The sequence below is a fragment of the Eutrigla gurnardus genome, assembly GCF_963514095.1.
Source record: "Eutrigla gurnardus genome assembly, chromosome: 18".
Lineage (NCBI taxonomy): Eukaryota > Metazoa > Chordata > Actinopteri > Perciformes > Triglidae > Eutrigla > Eutrigla gurnardus.
Window position 1 is genome coordinate 6,069,813 of NC_139929.1, and position 22,250 is coordinate 6,092,062.

The 22,250-nt window shown below is 43.4% G+C and overlaps 1 protein-coding gene across 1 annotated transcript; it reads left to right on the forward strand.

The window, feature by feature from the left end:
* Positions 1 to 11,361: 11,361 nt before the first annotated feature.
* Positions 11,362 to 21,467, forward strand: LOC311029143 (uncharacterized protein). Its single transcript, XM_084034114.1, has 4 exons — positions 11,362 to 11,474; positions 12,544 to 13,183; positions 14,115 to 14,268; positions 14,626 to 21,467. Exons 2-4 carry the CDS (start codon positions 12,554 to 12,556, stop codon positions 21,261 to 21,263), a joined length of 7,422 nt encoding a protein of 2,473 aa, XP_083890240.1. The 5' UTR covers positions 11,362 to 11,474; positions 12,544 to 12,553; the 3' UTR covers positions 21,264 to 21,467.
* Positions 21,468 to 22,250: the final 783 nt, after the last annotated feature.

The following is a 22,250-nucleotide window of genomic DNA, read 5'->3' on the forward strand; positions in this document are numbered from 1 at the left end:
AATTGTGTATGGGTTCCCATAGATGCCAGCCAAATGCACGCATATAAATACATTTTTAAAAAAAACCTCTGTGAACTGGTGGAGGTGAAGATTCCTTTGTCCAGTGTCAGAGGCAGACACAGAGAGGCTGCGAGGGCCCAAACTGATTAAGTCATTGATAGTAGATTGCAAATACAGCATGTGAGACAGCTGCAGGAGAGGGTGTGTCTCTCGCCTAAAGCAGGGCTGGTTGCTCGTAATCCCGGGCATATGCTGTCCCTCTCCGGCCTGATCGCTTTTATGGTCTCTCCAGTCACACCACCGTCCAGTTGTGCTCCCACTATATATAGTGGATCCAGTCAATCTCCACTCAACGCTGTGACTCAATAGTTTATTTTTCTTCTGATTCCAACTCCTCTTTTGTCACACGTTACAGTTATAAATAGTTGTCTCTCGTGAGTCGATAGATTGAGTACCCCCCCCCACTTTTTCTGCCAAGATGTCAGCTGCTGTGACGAAACTCACAGGGATTATTCACAAATGGTTTTGGAAGTATTTTTATTGCGCGGCTGCAATGATTTGTTAACTTATGGCGCAACATGATTTAATAGCGTTTCATCATTATTTTTGTTTTATTTCTGATTCTCGGATTCATTTAAACTGTCAACATAGCAGTAATTATTTTTGTTTTATTTCTGATTCTCGGATTCATTTAAACTGTCAACATAGCAGTAATTATTTTTGTTTTATTTCTGATTCTCGGATTCATTTAAACTGTCAACATAGCAGTAATTATTTTTGTTTTATTTCTGATTCTCGGATTCATTTAAACTGTCAACATAGCAGTATGTTGGTTGTTTTACTCATTGTGTAGAGAATTGGCCATCTTACACATGACGTTGATTAAAAATGAAAAACTTTCTTCTCTCTGGCCTGATTTACAAAAATATGTCACAAAAAAAAAAGATTTCCCTTCAAAACACCATAACCAGATGAATTCACCACTAAAATGTGACCCCAAAACACAAAAAACAGACTTCATCAACAGTCTATTATAAACTACACATGTTTTTTACATCTGCGAAACTATTAAACCTGTTCCATTAGCTAAAGAAATGTAACTGACACAATGAAATATTTTGGTTAATTCTTCTTCATAAGAATTTATATTGTAAGTCAATCAATTTTATTTATAGCCTAGTATCACAAATTTGCCTGAGGGTCCTTTACAGTCTGTACAGCATACGATACCCTCAAACCCCTGTAGTCGTTTCTCATGAGACAAAATGTAATTTAAGTTTGTACTGACACACATTTAGTAGTGCAAAGTATGCATTAAACATCTATATTTCTTTCTCTGAGGCTATTTACAGGTGATAAATGGGAATAATTAAGGTCATGTTTAATACAGGACTTAATTTAACAAAAACAAAACAAGATTTCCGAGTGAATAAAAGCCTAGAATTGCATGTACGTATGATAAACAATTGCTACACAGCACAATACGACATGGAGAAACTAGGACTGGTGCCAGAGAACATTTTTCAAGCTGGCTGGCACATTTGTTTCACGGTCAGGAATTGACTCAGGGAGCTGAATCAACTCCAGGCCCCTCCTGATCAGCTCAGCACTCTCCGTTCTTTTGTTTGAATCCTCTTGTGGCATTCAGGACAATTTTTAGCTCGTGTCCAGGCGGGTTAGTGAGTATAAGATGACTACATCAGCAGTCAGTTTCCTCTGTTTTTCTTTGGGAGGCACAAAGGTGTTGGCAGAGTACAGCCACACTGTGCTCTCTTCAAGTCCTACGTCCTTTATTTACGGGATCCCCTGTTAGCTCCGGACCTTCCCTTCGGCAGGAATTAAACATCTGCTAAGGAAAGTGAGCAATGCCGTTGAGTGGCTTAGGCCTACCAACACCGTGACAAACTAAACGTCATTAATGACTCACTTAATTTTATAGCCAGTACCAAGGAAAAAGGAACTAGGAAAGTAACAGCAATTCTCAAAAAATTTGAGTGAAGCAAAGACTTCACAGTTAATTTAGTTCAGTGCGTACATGAAAAGACCTCGGAATAGTATCAACTAATTACATTTTTATTTTTACAAAATACGAAAATACAACGTTAATTGAGCCAGCTGAACACAACTGAGAGTGCATGTCCCTTCCCTTATGCACACACAACACGTTGCTGTTTGAACAGGCACTGCAGTGTATGTAATAAGTAATTAAGTAATTTAGTTAGAGGTTAGGGTTAGGAAATTATTTGTTTTATTATTAATCTGAGGGAACATAGCGTTTAGGGAACATTATGCAGGGTTAGGGTTAAGGGAACATAGGGCTGAGGGAACGGGTTGAGGCAACATAGGGCTGAGAGAACATAGGGCTGAGGGAACATAGGGCTGAGGGAACATGGGGTTGAGGGAACATAGGGCTGAGGGAATGGGCTGAGGGAACATGGGGTTGAGGGAACATAGGGCTGATGGAATAGGCTGAGGGAACATAGGATTGAGGAAACATAGGGCTGAGGGAACATGGGGCTGAGGGAACATAGGGCTGAGGGAACATGGGGTTGAGGGAACATAGGGCTGAGGGAATGGGCTGAGGGAACATGGGGTTGAGGGAACATAGGGCTGAGGGAATGGGCTGAGGGAACATTGGATTGAGGGAACATAGGGCTGAGGGAACATAGGTTGAGGGGACATGGGGTTAAGGGAACATAGGGCTGAGGGAACATGGGGTTGAGGGAATATAGGGCTGAGGGAACATGGGGTTGAGGGAACATAGGGCTGAGGGAATGGGCTGAGGGAACATGGGATTGAGGGAACATAGGGCTGAGGGAACATAGGTTGAGGGGACATGGGGTTAAGGGAACATAGGGCTGAGGGAACATGGGGTTGAGGGGATATAGGGCTGAGGGAACATGGGGTTGAGGGAATATAGGGCTGAGGGAACATAGGGCTGAGGGAACATGGGGTTGGGGGAACATAGGGCTGAGGGAATGGGTTGAGGGAACATAGGGCTGAGGGAACATGGGGTTGAGGGAACATAGGGCTGAGGGAATGGGTTGAGGGAACATGGGGTTAAGGGATCATATAGGGCTGAGGGAAGATGGGGTTGAGGGAACATAGGGCTGAGGGAACGGGTTGAGGGAACATATGGCTGGGGGAACATGGGGTTGAGGGAACATAGGGCTAAGGGAACAGGTTGAGCGAACATAGGACTGGGGGAACATGGGGTTGAGGGAACATTGGGCTGAGGGAACACAGACAAACTCCCAAAATACATAGCTATGGGTGGTGGAAAAAAGAGATTGATAAACAGTACAGTGAACTAAAAGGTTGGTTGACCTGAAATAATCACTGTAGTCTATGTCTAACAAAAAGGTTGGGGACCATTGATTTATTTGAATAAGGATTGGATGACCTACATAGAAAACTGAATGCATTAAAGAGCAGTAAAAACATACTCACAGGCTCTCCTGAGGTGCTCTTCACAAGATAAATGTGGACCATTGTCTGTTCATGTTTTTTTTTTTTCTTTTCGGTGGATCTTTGAATCTTCCAACGAGCACCTGTCTCCACTTCCTCGTTCCGATGACTTCTGTTTGCTCCATCCATGAAAGATTGGCTGGGAACATCCTTTATCTGAGAGGAAACCATGCTCTGTGAAATTCACACCACTCACACCATTTTGGGAATCACCGGTAGGACTTCCTAAAGAACAGAAATACATAAAAATATAGTCTAAATTAGGGAGGAGAGGGCAGAGTGTCATGACCTGGGTCAACAACCCTTTGTTGTCTCATTGTATTTGTGTGTGTGTGTGCGTGTGTGTGTGTGTGGGTATGAATGAGTCTGCATGTGAATGTGTTTGTGTCAGCAGCTGACATATTTACATTCAATAAAAAAACTTGCTGTTTATGTGTTTATTATAGTAGATAAGGACATGGTTATTTCACCACATCTGTGTTAACTGTTTGCAGTTATTTAGATGCGTCTGTTTCTAATGCTTTATTGCTGTACATAGTTTCTCCACCTTTGGGTGAGGATCCCACATTGTGTGCTAAGCGATCATGGGACGTTCGTAAAAACTAATCCAATACACAAACAGTATTTTAAACTCACTAATTTCTATTTTTGTGACCTAAAACTTGGCTCAGAAAGCGTGAAGAAAACCATATTATGGTGTCATATTTTTAGATGAATGTTTAAATTGCGTGAACCTACACCCGGGACAAATGTCTAGACGCTGTTTGGTATTTTTTCTTTTTCAATAACACAATCGGTCTGAGAGCTGTCTCTTACACAGGAAGTGTGTTTGTGCTCATGTTTTTGGATTATGAGCTTCAAACAAATATCAAACACATTTCCACTGAAACAGCAAACAGTCCACTTCCAGTTCCCTAAAAGCTGACAGCATGTTCCTCCCTCTGCAGGTCCTGTCTCCTCTCTGTGGGTTTGGTCTGTCCTGTCTGCTCTATACAGTCAATGTCATGGTGTTCATTGAAAACAAAAATTAAAAAAAATCAGATTTAACCTTTTATTCATTTGAAAGATTGCTGGTCAGGTTTTCCAGATCCTGTAAAGATTAGTTGTGCTGCCGGTTGTTGCCACCAGGGGTCAGCTGAGCACAGGACTACATGAAGCTCACTGTGAAACTAAACCCTCACCAGGTGTGGCTCCATTAAAAAGTAATAATGTAGTAATTGACAGGTAATGTGGTAACTTTTTGAAATATTTACCAGCTTAGGTTGATATGTAAACGCTTTACATTCTGTGTATCTATAAATAAAACATTATGTCACTACATTGTTTGGCCTTTCAATGGTGTAAAAAAAATATATGGCCCTGATGAAAAATAATATAGCATTTTTCAAGTGTGTGAAAGCAGAAGTTATTGATGTTATTGTTGATTGATAATTAAATATGATCAAACTAACAAGTTTGAGTTTAAGCGCTGATCAATAATGGATTGGTGGATGGATAACACATTTGATTATATTTAGACAATTTAACAGAAATATTTTTTACATTTTTACTTATTACAAAACCATTGATTGTGTCGTAGTATGTCCAACCTCTTTTCAACAAAATACCTGCTTACAAATTAAACTTTTAATTGAGTTGTATTTATAGCTAAATGTATAAGATATTACTAATAATAATAAGGTTTTATTGCACCTCCAGAACAACAACAATCCAGTCCGTGTGAAAATGTAGGCGTGTGAGGGAAGGGGTGAGCATGTGAGCCTGCTGTGAGTCCCATATGGATCCAGGTGAGGTGGCGTGATCCAGTAATCCCTGACAGAAGTCCTGCTGTGGTCACGCAAGCTCCAGCTCGGCTGTCATTATTACCATCAGGCTACCTGTGTGGGAAACACGTCACTGTAATGGTTTGTTAACGTAGTGTTAGTTCGAGCTATTTTAAGCTACATTATCTTCTAAGCATGGAGGATTTTAAAAACGGGACAATTTGAACACTGAATATTTTCTGTCTTTTGCATAAGCATGCTTGTAGAAGCCCTTACACGTACCTTATACATCATAAGTATAATGTTATTATATTATTATGTTGTGAAAATGCTTCTGAGGCTCATATAACATGTGCAATACATTATTTGCAGGTAAAATCCCATATTAACCCATGTGCTCTTCTTTGTTTATTTCTGTAGAGAACCTCAGAATTACTACTTCATTAAGGTAATACTTGAAATATACAGTGTGCGTGTGTTTGTGTGTGTGTGATTATAGTCTGATGACAATTACACCTCAATCTATGATCATGTCAGTAGGCATTACTGTGTGCTGTTAAAAGTCTTGATTGGTGTTTCTAACCATATACAATAATATATATCACACTTATTTTATTTAGCTGTAGAAAAAAGCTAAACCCTCTGAATATTTTATGATTCTGCATATCTGACATCATGGAGCATGAAGTTTCCAGGTTTTGTCTTCCTAAATGTCCCTAAAATCCATGTCGTTACATGTATTGTATTGTTGTATTGTTACATTTTAAAATGTTTAATCTGATGATCTTCACCATTTCCCGTGTTTATTAACAGCTGTGACACTATTTCTGTCGACTTATTGTATGAAAATCTCCCTCTCCACCTCTCAGACCCCAACATTGGTGATGATTTCTCATATTTAAAAAAAAAAAACACGTCCTCACATTATGAACATTTTTCAATAAGAAATAGCAATTCATACAATCAATTTTGGAGGTGCGTGACACAGAATTTGGAGAATGTAGAGGATTGTATCACTTCAACAGTGTTATAGGGCTCAAATTGTGAGATAACTACGAAGCAATATCTGCAATCTATATATTAATTCCTCAGTCCTGAAAGAACATTTTCCTGATTTGGCCACAACTGTAGTAGTGAAGCACAATAATCTATTATATCAAGAGAGAATTCACTTTAAAGCAACCATGACATGGGTATATCTCACCCTTACATGGTTCCCTTACAACATATGAACACAATAGACACCACCTCCATTGAAAGTGATGCGGGCGGTAACCTGTTTGTGAACCCTGAACAGCAGGAACACTGGTCTTTAACAGCCCACAGAGACGAGTCAAACAGTGGGCGACTCAGATTCACCACATCCTTTTGTTGTCGGGTTGGACTAATGTCAAGGCCAGCTCAATAAGTCTTTATCTTGGCTCTGGTGTGTGTCTGTGTGTGTGCGTGTGTGTGCGTGTATGTGTGTTAGTCAGCCAGTGTATACGAATAAAAGGAAGAGGAGAAATAATGACTACGTGCACATTCCTGTGTAAATGCCCACTGGTGTATATGAATGTGTGCGCTCATAGGCACACGGAGCGGTGCATGTGCCGCTCGCAGCGTCTGGAAAGTCCATTTCTGTGGCGGTCAGGATGCCAGTGTCTCACACAGGGAGGCCGCCTGTCTCGCCCATGTCCACTCCACTCAGCTCTGTTGCTCAGTGACTGACCCTTAATCAGAGGAAGGTTGTCTGATGCGAGCACAGACGGATAAATCACTCCTCACCCGGGGCTGCTATCTGGGTCGCGGCGTAGCCAGGTTGTCCCGTCAGGGGGACTGGCCCTCCGCCCGGACCCTCCAAAGCTAACAGCCATGTGGTATTGAACGCTTTGGTGAGGAGGACCCTGCCTGCCACTGCCCCCCTGGAGAATAATAGGCCACATTCTGTGCATATCAGTATTTATATTGCTCTAGAGAGGCTTTGTCGTTGATACGCTCTATCCTCACAATCTGCAGACGTACAAGAGACACATCATTTTTAATCTGCCATTGTGTTTTGTCTTTTTTTCTTCATGTAATTATTTTGTCAGTCCGCTTTGTCTCACTCCCGTAGCCTGGTGTTGAAATGTACTGAGATTTTATTGTGTGTTATATTATTGTCTTTAAACTGTGCTATCATTTTGGCTAGAAATCCCAAAAAGAAATACACAGAGACTATTTGGTGAAATAATGGTTGAAAGAAGATTAAAGGAAAATAAAAAATGACTGTTTTTACTGTTTGTTTATAAACTACTTTATAGAGGCGCCTGTTGTGCAACCTTATCTATAAAACTGCATTGTGTTTTATAAACTGATCAAATGTTTTGGGGGTGTTACTTGCAAATATAGCTGTCAAATGGATGTAAAGGATCAAAAAGAATGCTCCAATATATTTCCCTCTGAAATGTAAAGGTAAATGAAAAATATAAAAATAAATAGGCCTATTAAAAAGAGTCAAATGAGTCAAATGTACTCTAATATGTCAGTTAACGCTAACTATTAGCTAGTCAATAGTTTACGTTCTAACAGTTTACAGAACATATCTAAGTCCCTACAGGATCACTTAGTAGTGTAGTTAGCACAATAATGTAGAAACAGCTTCACAAGTATTAAATTAATAAAAGGTTTAATTTTGTTTCAAGAATGTAGGCTGATAATGAGCATCAACGGTTTATGGTAATGTTAGCTTATACTGTTAAACTAGCTTATCTTTTATAACATTACCAAAAGTTAAAATATGATGTATCTGGCTACTGCTGCTTAAAAACATACAACCTATGAAATAACAGCCTATAAATATAGATTTATAAGATAGTATAAGCTTTTTAAGATATGTGCATAAATCGAATGATGCGCTAACGTGTTAGCTATGTCAGTCACTTACTAGCTAACTGTGAGCTAGCTAATTATTGATTGTTAACCATCTAACTAGCCTATTGTGAACACTCAACAGAATATGTTACTCTTGCTGTAATGTGAGTCACCAAGCATCACATATTAAAGTAAAAAAAAACAACTTCACAAGATAATAACAGCTTATTTTTTCGTGGTTGTCTTTGCTGAATTAGCTGAAGCTTATGCCGGCTACAGGTATGCTAGTGTAGCTGGATGCTAAGTGGACTCTCCCTTATTTCATTGGATAATCCCTTGTAAGATTATTAAAAATGTTGTGTAAAGAAAGTTATGGCTACATTATCAGAGTAAAGCTTGATTCATGCTTGCTGTATCCACAAGTGTCCCAAAATGACACCACCAGACCCGGCACTCCGCTGGGTCTGGTGGTGTGGTAGGTTCCCCTACCATCAACTACGTGGACGTTGATGGTAGGGGAAAAGAAAAATGTAGCTCATATATTCTCTTTTCTTTGTATTTCTCTATGTTCTTGTTTGTTGGATTGCAGATGAATATATTTAATTATGTAAGGTATAAAAAGTATAGTGAAAGATATTGGGAAATGATATGAAAACAATCACCAAACGGTTGACTGTAGCCTAATTACCGTGAATTGTGGTCAGTTTGAGTGCAGCCTAATTGAATAATGGTCATATCAGTGAAACGAGTGGGAGTGCGGAGTGATTTACCGCACGGAGGAGCGTGCTTATCTTTCCCTCTGTCCCATGCAGGAAACACTGGGATGTCACCAGGCAGATTAAAAGCTTGGCACAGCTGATACGCAGCGCTCAAAATGGATGGGGTGGGGACCTCTTGACTGCTGTGTGAGGGCTTTTGGAGGGGAGGGGACAGGCGGTGGTGTGACCTTACAGCGTGAGTCCTGTTTTGGCACAGATTCATTCAAAATCTGGGAATTCCACTGGAAGTGAAGAGGGGAAAAAAGATATAACATCATGTAACTTGAATGGAATTTTGAATAGTAAGCACATTGTATGGCTCAACGTCTGCCAAGTTTTTTTTAGCTCACATTAAAGTACTCTCAAAGGAAAAATGGAATTTATCAATTTGTATTGTGTTTATCTAAAAAGTCTGGAAGGATAAAGATTTTGAGGTTTAATAATTTAAGGACATAATATTTGCAGGATAATCTGAGTTTTAATTGAAGTTTGTTGGTTTGACGGTGCAGCTGTATCACTTATAATTGAATTCCTGACAGCTGCAATGCCTGGAATTTTAACCAGTTCGTACAAGGGCCACAAAATGAGCTGGGCATTTTATTTCAAATGCAAAACACAGGGGCTAAACATGGCACGACATCAGAGCAAACCGCTGTTATTTATCTATGTAGCCACCAACTGTATTTCTGCCCTTTCAAGCTGAAGCACTCTCGAATTGAGGCAATATGCGCAGACTGAAGAGAGGTGTTTGATGGGAACGCAGGCAGGCAGATCTGGAGGAACAGCTGCACAGAGGACGCCGGGCCAAATATAGAAAGGGGACATGGGCCAAAACATATCACACATTTTTTCCCATTAACAGCATAGGTTTGAATCTAACTTGGCGCCAATTAGTTGCAGTATAGGCGCTAGGGCTTAAAAATAGTGCATGGCATGGGGGGAGGGGGTGGGGGGGTGCACCCGGAACGCAGAGACAGATATCTCTGTCGTGGCGGCGTGTGATTTCATGTGTAATCATGTGAAGGAAAAATAACAGTATTCATATCACCAGCTGGTTCGTTATAACTCCGTGACGTGGAGGGGTTATGTGACAAATGGAGCTGCAGACTGTTGCTATTACCTGCCACGCTACTTCGAGTGCACGGCTTCGGCTCGGGCCTATTTTCGGACCGATTGGAGTATGTTTGGCAGGATCCGTGCCGCTGTGTCAGTGTGACCAGCCCGATTTTTTAACCCGCTTGGTTTCAACATTTGCTCTTATCTCTGGAGCGGAGGGCTGGAATGAGGGGCACGCAGGCTTTTCGGGCCTACCTGTTTACTCTGAGGGCTTCCTCCATTGTTCCCCCCCCACCCCCACCCCCAACCCAGCTTCCTTTGAAGGATTTTTCACATTTTTGTGCTCGTTGTTGTTTTGGGAACAGGTCATGGGCTCGGCACATGGGAGCCTCCTGTGGCATTCCTGAACGTCGCACTCAGCAGGAATTCTTTCCTACGGCACATACCGTCTGTTCCGTACACACACCTGAGATATTTTTGCAGCAGTAAACTAAAACAGTATGACGAGTTTGTCATCACTTTATCTTTCTATACTGAGCGGAAACCTGATAACGTTTGTATATTCCTTTGATTCCTCAACTTCAGCCCGAGGTTTAATGTGGAATGAAGTCACCCCCTTTTCGGCTAATCCCGTTCACTACAGAAATAGACTCATTTGAGTCCAGATTTGGTAACTGTTATGCAACTCATGATAGCCAGCATGGTTAAGCATATACATGACCAGCAAATGCCCTCAGTAATACGGTTTAACTTGGTTACTTCTAGAATAACCACTATTGAGTGTATTTCTGTACTATAAAAGCCTCCACGTGTCGTGGACGTTTCAATGTCTATGTTTAAATTAAAAGTGCCCTGTATGTGTTCATATCACAGGGTCAAATACATCATATGGTAAAATTTAATAATACATAATAGGATTTCTCATTATTAAGATGTAATAAGGTGAATGCTCTCCTCTCAATGGAAACAAGCGCTCTTCTAAGGGTCCTGCGAGTGGAGAGCTCCTTAATCCTTATTATGTTAAGAGGTCCTCTATGAGCTTACCGTACGAATATTACAACCGGACACCATTTTACCATCTGCTGGTGGAGAAAACCTGCTCTGATTTTGGGTTATAGCCTTCAGAAATAAAAGGAACAATTCACATATTACAATATGTTATGCTGTAATGGAAGTGGTTTAAATAGCTCATGTCTGTTAGTTTAATTCTATTTGTATCTCATTGTAAGAGTGAGCTTCGGGGGATTATGTTTTTAAATTGTTTTGGTTTATCATTATATTTGTAGGGGGAAAAGTCTATTCCTGCCTATTCAACATACAAAACACATAATGAATGTGTCTCAGGTCATTAGTCCACCTCTTTGCCCTGCTATGGCAACCCTACGTACATCTGTGTGACACACCTTTCCGAAGAGGATTTCCAAGCAATGCACTTGCAGGGGAGAGATTAACTTTGTGCAAAGATTAAGCAAATTAACCAGGATGGTGCCTCCAGAAATAAACTGTTGCCGTGCAGGCAACAGCATATCATGATGTAGAGCACGGAATAACATGTCATGGATCCTTTCAAAACAGTGGGGAATTTCATGATTCCGACGTAGGTGAGTTTACTTTGAAATCCTGAAATTGTTGTGTGTGTTTATTCGCTGGTTTAATCCATCCAGTTATACTGTGGGCTTGTGTTACAAGCCCACAGTATAACGGCAGTAGAAATATCGTGACCACAAATCTTGTTTTGTTCTGATTTTGATACTATCAGCTACAAATATTTCTCCCTGAATTTAAAAGATACTAATTTGAATGTTGGTCTATTAAATAAAACTAATACTGCTGCTCCTACTACAAACTACTAATACTAAATAGATAAACTAAAGGTCTTGTATCCAATTTTAAAATTAAATATCCCAATTTTTTGTTTATTTTTGTAATTAAACCAATTCTAATAAATCAATAATATATTTCCCTCCTTTTTCACGTTAAATGTACAATGATTTAGCAATTTAATATTCAATATATAAGTGTTTTGAGACATCAATTTAATTTGTGACAACATAGGGTTTTGATTTATATAGATCACATACATTTTTGAATTAGTTTATATACATTTTCTGTATTAAAACGATAATACTGAAATTTCTGAAATTCTGAAAAAATAAATACTGGTTAAAGAGAATAATCAATCAAACCTTCGCGTATCACTTATTAAATGCTCAATTGTGTTGTTAAAAACCGAGTAAACAACTAATTGACGTGCCAGTCACGTGCCACGTTCCCCAGAAGTCAGGCTCAACAAAGTAAACAACATATGTTTGCCAGACCTCATTCACCTTGTTTACGTGTCACAAACTAGGTTGTCTGTTATGTTTCTGTCTTGACCCACTTGCAGAAGTAGACACGCACATGTATCTTAAACTTCCCAGACAATGTTTTACCCTTCTCATGATCTTGTGATTAGGCTATTTAATACCTGTTTCTTTATATATCTGTACAAGTGGACCAAACAATTTATTTGAAGATTATTATTATTTTTTTCTTTTAAGGAATCAGAAACATCATTACTTAACTATTTACTGTGCCGTCCACCTAACAGAACCTCAACTGGGTCACACAGGAAACCTTATGTTTCCGCTAAACATCATCTTCTTTCTATTTTGCTCCCCTTCCAGCTAATCAGCGATGATGAATGAGCCGGGATTTCGGAGGGTCCCCCCCGACCAGTCACTGGGGAGTGGACACACCTTTGGCAGCCCGCGCCACCCAAACATCAACGACCCCATCCTATCAAAGAGGGTCTGCTTCTACAAGAGTGGAGACCCTCAGTTCAACGGCCTACGCATGGTCGTCAACAATCGCACCTTTAAAACGTTCGACGCACTCCTGGACAGTCTCTCTAAAAAGGTCCCCCTGCCGTTTGGGGTGAGGAACATCACCACCCCCCGGGGGATTCACGCAGTCCATACTTTGGATGAACTGGAGGATGGGAAATCCTACATCTGCTCCGACAGTCGCAAGGTCAAACCGATCAACCTGGCGCTGGCCCGGAAGAAGTTGGCACCCTGGTACCACGCCAGGCCTGTTAGCTCCCGGCGGCGGACCGTGCAGCAGGCCAGGCTTTTCCACAAGCAGGAGCCGGTGCTTGTTCGCACGCCAAAGATCCTCGTGGTTTACCGCAATGGTGACCCCGCTGTAAAACACTCGGTGGTGCTTCACAAGAGGACAACACCCTCTTTTGAGTCCATCCTGGGATATATTTCAGAGCTGCTGGAGTTCCATGTGGTGAAACTATACACAGCTGATGGCAGACGTGTGAGTGTTCTCCCCACATTTCTTTTTTTAGAAGAAGAAGAAAATAGGATTCAACAACTTACTTAAATCCTTATAATTTATTCAGTAAACCTCTCCTACAACTAAGAAAATATATCATATAACTATTTATAATTATGGTAGGCCTACAGTGGCTGATATATTTAAAATAAACCTTTATCATTATTATTATTTAAAGCCCATACATGACTTATTTTATATTTCCTTAGGGGGTGCCAAAATTATTGCTGCATATTCTTCTGACACTGGGTAGTTCGGCCCTGTGTAGGACACAGTGGGATTCTGGGTCGGGCTTGGGCTTCAGACTTGTGGTGTCAGCGGTAACGGAGCGGAACCAGACTGGTATTTTTATAATAAAAAATGCCGCTGTGTGCTTTCGCTGCCCGCTCGCTCAGCTCCGCTCGGGTGGCTGTAATTCCAGACAAGCCCACTACGCTGCACATGCCTTTTTTTTTTACATGGAACCGTACGATGATTTTTTTTCCCCACGGGGCATCAAGGCCAAAGTGTGGGGTGTCAAATGCAATGCAAATATATAAACTTAGGTTTTATTAGCGTCATTATTCGCCTGGCGAAGGACTGGCATGAACCCGGCCTGTAAATAACCGTTACCTGAGCAGAGAAAGTGTTAATCTTCTTTAACAACTCCCTAATGCCTCGAAAGGCATTCTGGGATACTGCACTGTAAGGCTTTAGGTCAAGGATCTATTCTAAATGCAGTGCTGGCTGTTATCCTAAGGTGCCATTTTAACAAAGAACACGTTTAATATAGCCTTGTCGTATATCTACATGCATGCCATTTGTAATTACATCACTCCCTAACATGTAGAGTCTAGATTTTTCCTACACTTCCTGATATACCTGCTAACATCATCAGATGCCATTAGAGTGACATATTTTCTGTCTACTGCAGGTGGATGGCCTTCCAGGCTTGATATTGACTTCTGGGACTGTAGTGGCTGTAGGCAGGGAGCCATTCAGGCCCGCCAACTACAATTCAAAGAAATCAACACCTCCAATAACGTCTATAAAACGAATGGGTCACAGAAGACTACGCACTTTAAAATGTAAGTTTACCTAACTATTTGTTTTTGTGTGGATCTCTATGTATTTTGTTTCCTTGAGTTGGACATGTATTCCCATTGGAGAAGTGTGTCTGCAGTAATCCACCTGCTCTCATGGGATGAAGGTTGGGAAAGAGCTGAGGCAGTGATATCATGTGTAATACAGTGGATGACCTACATACACTGTCTCCGTGGCCGTCTGCTATTGTTCTTCATGAGATGTGATTAGCTGTGCTATCTTTCTAACTTTTCTTTTTCCTCTTTTTTTCCTCCTTTCATGCTTCTTGGGTATCCCCTTCAAACTGGCCGCCTGTCCTCTTCCATCTTTGGACTTTCTTTTGTATCTGCTTGGCTGAAAAGCTAAAAAGAAGTCACAATCACACACTTCGAAGTCAAGGAGTTTCTCCCCCTCGTCTGAGAGGTACATCGTGAATCGGATCCATAACTCCATCGCAGAAAGTTCCTACCTACCGAGTCGCTCTGTCGAGCTGGAACCGGGTCATGCGCTGGAGTCGGTACCGGAAACACCCGAGTCCTGCCTCGGAGTCGGAGCCGGGGAGCAGGACAGCTTCCTGCCCACGGATGACGACATTGAGAAGTCCTTTCGAGTGAACCAAGATGGCACCATGACGGTGGAGATGAGGGTGCGGCTGACAATAAAGGAGGAGGAAACCATCCATTGGACGACCACTCTGGCGCGCTCAAGTGTAGCCAATCAACTTAATGTGACCTGTTTACCGGAGACCGAGAAGATCAGCTCTCTACAGTCAAACTCACTGGATTTACAAAGTCCTGCCGCCTCCTTCGACAAGGACAAAAATCGGGATAACAATGATGAGGATCCACCATCGCTGGGCAGCAGAGCTTTCAGTGATAGCGGTAATGAAGAGGATGATATTAAAGGACAGACGGGCGTGGCGTCCGTGAGGAGACTTCCCACACCGGGGCACAAGCAAATAAGAAAAAAGCAAGTGTCTGTGGAGAGCGTAAAGTCAGTGACGGCAGAGGGGGTTCAGGAAGATATGGTTGGTTCTTACTCCTACAGAGAGCAGATGGAAATCGAAGCCATGACGGGGCACTACTGCATGGTCAAACAGAGTAGCAGTAGACCGGTGCCCAAACCCAGAAGACTTGGCTCTGTGGACGCCAACAACATAAGCAGCAGAAATGTGTCCACGTTCAAATCAGCAGGGTTGAATGAGATCCTCCAGACTGAATCCAGCGGAGAGGAGGTCACTGAAACTGTCTTACACGTGTACGAACAGCAGACCTGCCAGGATAATTTCTTTGCAAACCTTTGTTCACGGCGTATCTCTGATTCTGGGAGTTCTTTTTGCAGGCCAGCTACTTCAGCAACTGGAGCAAACTCCTCCAATCACGAGTTTGAACCCCAGCTCTGGAGACCATCCACAGCTTCTGAGTCGATTAGCATCTGGAGAGGCGAGAGCACGTCAGCATCTGATTTGACCTCGCCTTCAGCGTGGACTGGCGCAAGTCGAGCAAAAAATGCTCAACAACGGATCCTGAAGCCCACTAAAGAGAAAAGAGTGGTCAATAAAGATAAGAGGGGGTCCTCGAAACCAAAAGTGATCAACAAACGTGTTCATCGGCTTATGTCGCCAGGGAAAAGACGAAAAGAAAACTCCGACAGAGCAGCGGAGAAAAGTAAGAAAGTGAAAACTTTCTCCAGCGCTGGGTTCATTAAGAAAATTTATGGGACTAAGTCGAAACCGGCAAAAAGCATGATGAAACTAAAAAAGGGACAAACACAAAACGGAGATGGGGGTGTTTCAACAGAGGATGACAGGATAAAATGTATACTCAAAGACCCAAACGGACCATCACCATCGAAAGAAACTACGAGCAGGACGGTTTCTTTTGAAAACAGCGGCCTGAATGTTGCTCCCAATGAAGTAAGCCAACCACGGGGAATACTGACACGGCAGACATCAATGCATCAGGAGAAAAAGAACGAACATGAGCCGTTTGACGTCAGCAAAAGCATGTCACTGCCTGCTTTTAACTCCTCCAGCTCTGTTACTAATGAATATGTGGAGAACTGGCTGGAGAAAGTTCATCTGAACCCCGAAGCCTTCCCACACGAGGAGAGTAAGGAATCAGAAACTCTCGTACAAATAGAAACCGGCAGGTGTGGGCAGCCCGAAAATACGAAGGGCTTGATGATCGTGGCGGATGAGAGAAAACAATCTCTCAAAACGGACTTGTTGCCTCCGAATGAGCCAGGAGCTTCTGTCAAACAAAGAATCATGTCTTTTGAAAACAAAGCAAGTCCATCAGTGGAAAAAAACACGGTCAATCAGCAAGCTGCAAACATAGAAAACCACAGCAGTGTATCTCAGATGAATGAAGACAACAGAAAGCCTTCGAATCATAACTGTTCTGAAATCATTCCAGCAATTAATGAGAGCACAGAAACGGAAAGGCCATCAGGCAGCGAAGTAGAAAACAAACCGAGTCCAATCAAAATTTCATTTCTACAGGAAACACCTTCCAATACGCTTTCCATGGAGCTACCATCACCACCTCCATCGCCCCCACCTGCTGAAAATACAGAGCTACTACCACCTCCATCACCCCCACCTGCTGAAAATACAGAGCTACTACCTCCTCCCTCGCCCCCACCTGCTGAAAATACAGAGCTTCCAGACACAGAGCATCACATGATCTGTGCGTCCTCGTCCAGCAGCGTCGTATACAGGCTCTCATCAGCGAGCAGCCACATGTCAGATAATCACACATTATCTGTCAGCCCGACGTCCGACGCTGCCGTATCGCCCAGCGACCACACGTTGGAAATGACAACATCAATCCCAACTGACATTCCTTCCACGCCGAGGGAAGCACCATTACCCAGAACTCCATCCATTAAAAGGGCCCCTTTGGTCAGTAATACATCTCTCGACAGGAAGATGTCTCTCAGAAAGGCTCGTCTGGATAAATATGCTTCGTGTAGCGATGCCATTTCAGAGACGGGAGCATCATCTACTCCCGTCAACACAGCGGGTGATAACGTGTTGCCAAGCGGCATCTGTTCGACGGGGACGCGGCGGCCACCCGAAAACTTGCCAGAAGAGGCACCGCAATCGAACGGCATCTCTGATTTTATAAGCAGCCCATCACATTGTACTTCTGCGTCTCCTGCTAGTTTAACATCTGAGGAGAGGATGTCGCCGGTCAGTCTTTCATCAAGTGAGGCTCCGACACAGAGCAATACGACGTTTTTAACTGAGAAAGAAGCACCCACACCCTCAGGGAAAAATGTCAAATTCACGTGCAGTCCAACACAGGAGAGAAAATCCCAAACCAAGAAACTCTCCTCTGAACTTCCTCATCACTCTCCGAAACTATCAACATTACATAACCGCCCACCAGATAAAACGAGTCCCTCGAATACTAGAATACGAAGACAGGCAACACCCAACGCTAGCCCCTCTTTTAAGAGGAAGCTTCATAGGCCTAAAACACAAAAAAGGCTATCTCCATATTCTCAGTCTCTGGACATGGTGTCACCACCTGTCGGACACAAGTCAAGGCTGCTCTTGAGAAATCTCACATCAGACAACGCGTCAGAGACGACAAATAGGACACAAAGGGCAAAATCATCCCAAAGGCAGCGCCAGAATACACCACAGTCACTAAAATCAACATCAGAACCGGCCAAAACACTAAGCTGTGATGCTCTCACGCCATTGGACGCTGATCACAGCGATGACAGTAAGGCCTCAGGTGACCTTGTGACATCAGATCAAGAAAAGTCCACAACAAAAACAAGGCCATTAAACACCGCAAACGAGCCAAACATGAAACCGGTGCTTGAGAAGATTTGCTACTCGATAAAGTCAATTAGACAAATAACACAGAACAAACGTCGGTCGTGTCTGGAAAAGTCCAACAGTCTGCCGGACTTCTCCTCTCACGTGGCCTCGACGTTCGGCTCCTCATCCAAAGCTCTCCTCGCTTTCCTGTCCGTCATGACCCTGAAGAAAGGCCTCACTGACTTCAACATGGACGAGCTGAACGCAAACAACGTCAGCTGTGCCGAGGCTTTAAAAATGATCGACTCCCTCAGAGAAATCGCCAGCATTGAGGATTCCGACAAGTTAAAAACCAGTCTGTCCGACTTACAGCAGTCGGCCTCCAAGCAGCTCCTGCAGAGCTGGAAAGGCTTTCAGGAGCTTGGAGACAAATGCAAGAGTCGCAGCTCAACGCCAAATGATTTAGAGGAAGAAGTGGCGACCGAGGAGGACAGTCCTGAAAAAGACGACAAAGTCATCGATGAGATCGTGGATAATCTTGACATACCGAAGAATCTCAAAGAGGAACTGACCTCTCTGTCGGTGTGTGTTAAAAGTGACAGTAGTGGTGAAGGACAGATCGAGAAAGTGGAACCCGAAGATAAAAGTAATGCCGTGACATCCCACTTCTCCACAGGAGATGCCGTTAATGTAGGTGACGTTGCTAAAGAAGAGAAAACTGACGTCGATGTGAGTTCCATCATCAAAAAGTTCACAGATATTAACCAGCCCAAACAATCCAGCGCTGTTAGCATAACTAAAGACAAGGACGGTCTGTATGGGCAGGATGATGTGGGCACATGTCCACCAGCGGAACCTGTTGATAGACAGAAAGCTAAAGAAACGGAGCTTTACAGTCAAATGTCGTTTGATAAAGATAACGGCGAACAAGCCAAGAATGAAGAAAAGACTCAAATGAGCAGCAAGAAAAGTCTAGATCACGACAGTAATAGCTCTGAGGCAGAGGAGCAGGACGAGGAAGGCAATCAGCTGCAGATGCACAGCGAGGAGGTCGTTCCTGATGAAGAGCTCACCCACGACGATGAGTCAGGGTCAGACGAGGAAGGGCAGGACATGTCGTGCACTGCCAAAGATTTAGAGCAGAAGGTGAGCTGTGCAACCAGCTCAGGAGCAGTTCACAGTTCAGAAGAGGAAGCAGAAGTTGAATGTGAGGAGAGCAGGGGAAGTGAAGACTCGTCCAACCCTGAAAGTCACTCTGAGGATGAAGAGGACAAGCAGCCGAATGACAAAGCAGAACCAAATGTAAGAGGGAAGGAAAGCAGCCCAGATATGCAAACAAGTTCTTCGTCAGAGGAAGAGATTGAATGTCACGCAGGTTCGATGTATGAAAGCACGTGTAACTCAGGTGCTGACAACCCATCTACAGAGGAAGAACAGCCTGATATTGAATGTAAGAAACTAAAGGTCATCATTGAGGAGAGTTTGTCCGGCAATGAAGAAGAGGAGGAAGAATGCCCCAATGATCTTCAGGATCACAGGGAACAAACGAAAAAGTGTAGAGAGTTGGTGGCTTTGATGGAAGAGACAGAGGAGGACACGGTCAGCTCAGACGACGAGGACCGCCACGTCGATAAAACACCGTTTTGTGAAAAGACAACAAGTCCGAACATGGATTTAAGCAATGAGATAGAAAAGCAGGACTCATACACCACAACAGACGATAGTTTGATCAAGTCAGAGAGTTTAACGAAGAGTTGTGGATTCAACGCGGACGAAGATAGTGGGAATGACCACAGCAGCTGTGAAGAACACGTCGGGCAACCGAACGTGGACGTCGAACGGATCCACAGCTCAAGCTACGATGACAAAGAGTCTAGCTCAGAGGAGGAACACGCCACTCTGGACAGATATATTGGAGCATATCAGGAAGCTCCTGCGTTGGCAACACAGGCTACAGACGCAAAGTCCGAAAAGGCTGTGGAAAAACTCAAGCATCAGTCTGAACAACCGACATCCCAGTCTGTTGCAGAGAGAGTGATTCTTCTGGAAAAACAAGTCGCCAATGCCCACAAGACAACGGAAAGTCCGGCCTTCAGACGCCTCTCACAAAGAAACAACCCAGTGGAGTCGGGCGCCGAGGAGTTGCCCTCCGATCCGCCCGCGCCTCAGTCGGCCCCCGGCACCCAATCAGCTCCTCAGTCGTCGTTGTCATTCAGCTACGATTCCAGTGGAGTTATAGCAGAGCCCGAAGGCAACAGGGTCCGATCCATTAGGGACATGTTCCTGGCAAAGAGTGCCACGGACATCCAGCACGGACGCGGACGCTTCCCCAGCCCGAACGTGTCAGAGCGGTCCGAGTTAAGGACGGAGACCTCAGTCAGCGGCGGGTACCAGTCCCAGACCTCGAGTGAGCTGTCTGGCAGTGAAGATGACTCGGCACGGAAATCAATCACTAAAGGCTTTGTGAGGAGAACGATTGAAAGACTTTACGGCAAGAAAGACGCTAAACCTGAAGAGGAAGTGTGTGAAAGGCCGCCGTCTGCGCCGAAACAGAATAAGAAAGAGCACACAAGCATTTTCTCTCCCTTCCACATGGCCCGGTCCAAAGCGGTGTCCGAGTTGTCTTACTTCAATTCCACTAATGCACTGGACACCTTAAGCGCAGCAACACGTTGCATCGCTTTGAATGCACAAGTGGGTCCTGTAGACAGAGTCCCCATCGATAATGAACAATGGCTCCTCGGGGAAAACACGTTGATCAGAAAGTCTGTCTCAGACCCTGTTGGCATCAACAAAAGCTTCACTAACACTCCTGAAGGCGAAGGGAAGTGCGATGACACTGAGGAGGATGCCCCGTATTCCCTTTTCAGCTCAAAGTCCGAACTGGAGGACAAGAAGTCGTCATTTTCAAGGAAGTGCACCTACTTTTCGTTACCCCACGCGAGCGACTCGGACGCGTGTCAAGACGACCCGAGCCCACTTAGCATCTTAGACACAAAGGAGGATTCAGAGGACGCCAAGGCAGAGAGGAACGGCATGCTGCCCGGCGTTACTGACTTTAAGATGAAGGATAACAAAGTGCACCCGCTGATAGAGCCTCCACCCGATGGCGAGGTCATAGCAGTGCAGCCTAGGAAAGGTCAGGGGGTTATGAGGGTTCAGGAGCCCGATGTGTTGGACATACTTTACAATTTCTGTGGTCAGAATTGTCCCATCCTGTAAGGACATTTCAGCTTTTTAACAAAGTCACAAAACTAATGACTTTTTGGTCTACATGAGTGTACATTGCTGGGCTACAGAATAATATATCGTCTTTGGTGCCTACATTTTGATATTGCCATAGCCTTGGCATAACACGCCATCATATGCCGAATGTGGTACAAGCCAACCGGCAAACCTTTTATTCAACATTCCTATTTCAACACGTACGTTTAATGTAAAAGTAACCAACGTGTTTTTTTCCATAACACCTTGTGTATTTGCCATGCGCCCTCCAGAGCAGCTCTTTTCTCCTCATAGCTTACCTGTCAACAGATCAAGTACCCGGAGCATTACTGTAATCTTGTTTTCAAACTCTTAAAACAGATCAGGTCCCCACAGATGTCATGCGACAGGGCCAATCATCCCGCTGCGCCGAGGGAACGGTGACAGTTTGTGGTCGCAGCTCAGCTCTGGGATGAAGTTCAGGTCAAAATCGTTCTTAGAAATAAGTAACCGAGTGATACAGGCTGAGTGCACATCATAGAGATTGCCAGTAAATCTGTTTGATTAAAGGTTGTCTAGTGTAAATAATAGTTGATTTTCACTAAATAACTACAGCTAAATGTATAGTTACAATAACACAACCTTTATGATTAGGATAGACGGGTTTATGGTTTCAATGCGGCAGCTGTGACGTTTTTGTCTCTTTAAATTGATGTCAATAAAAGTGTGTATTTACAAATGTGGGGTCTTCTCTTTTCACGTTGCAATGTTCTTTGTCCAGATTAAATCCAGTTAAATCTCCGTGGATTCTAGATTGGATTAAGCACTTTGTGAGTTAAGGGAGAATCAGCTGATCGAGACGACCCCACCGAGTGTCAGTGAAAGTCAGCGGGCCAAGGTGACTGTTGTGTTAAAGATACCTTAGGAAGCTCAGCTCGGGTGTTTTCTCCCGCTGGATCAGTGGGAGCTGTTTTCTCACTCCGCGCCTGAGGAAGTATCCATGTT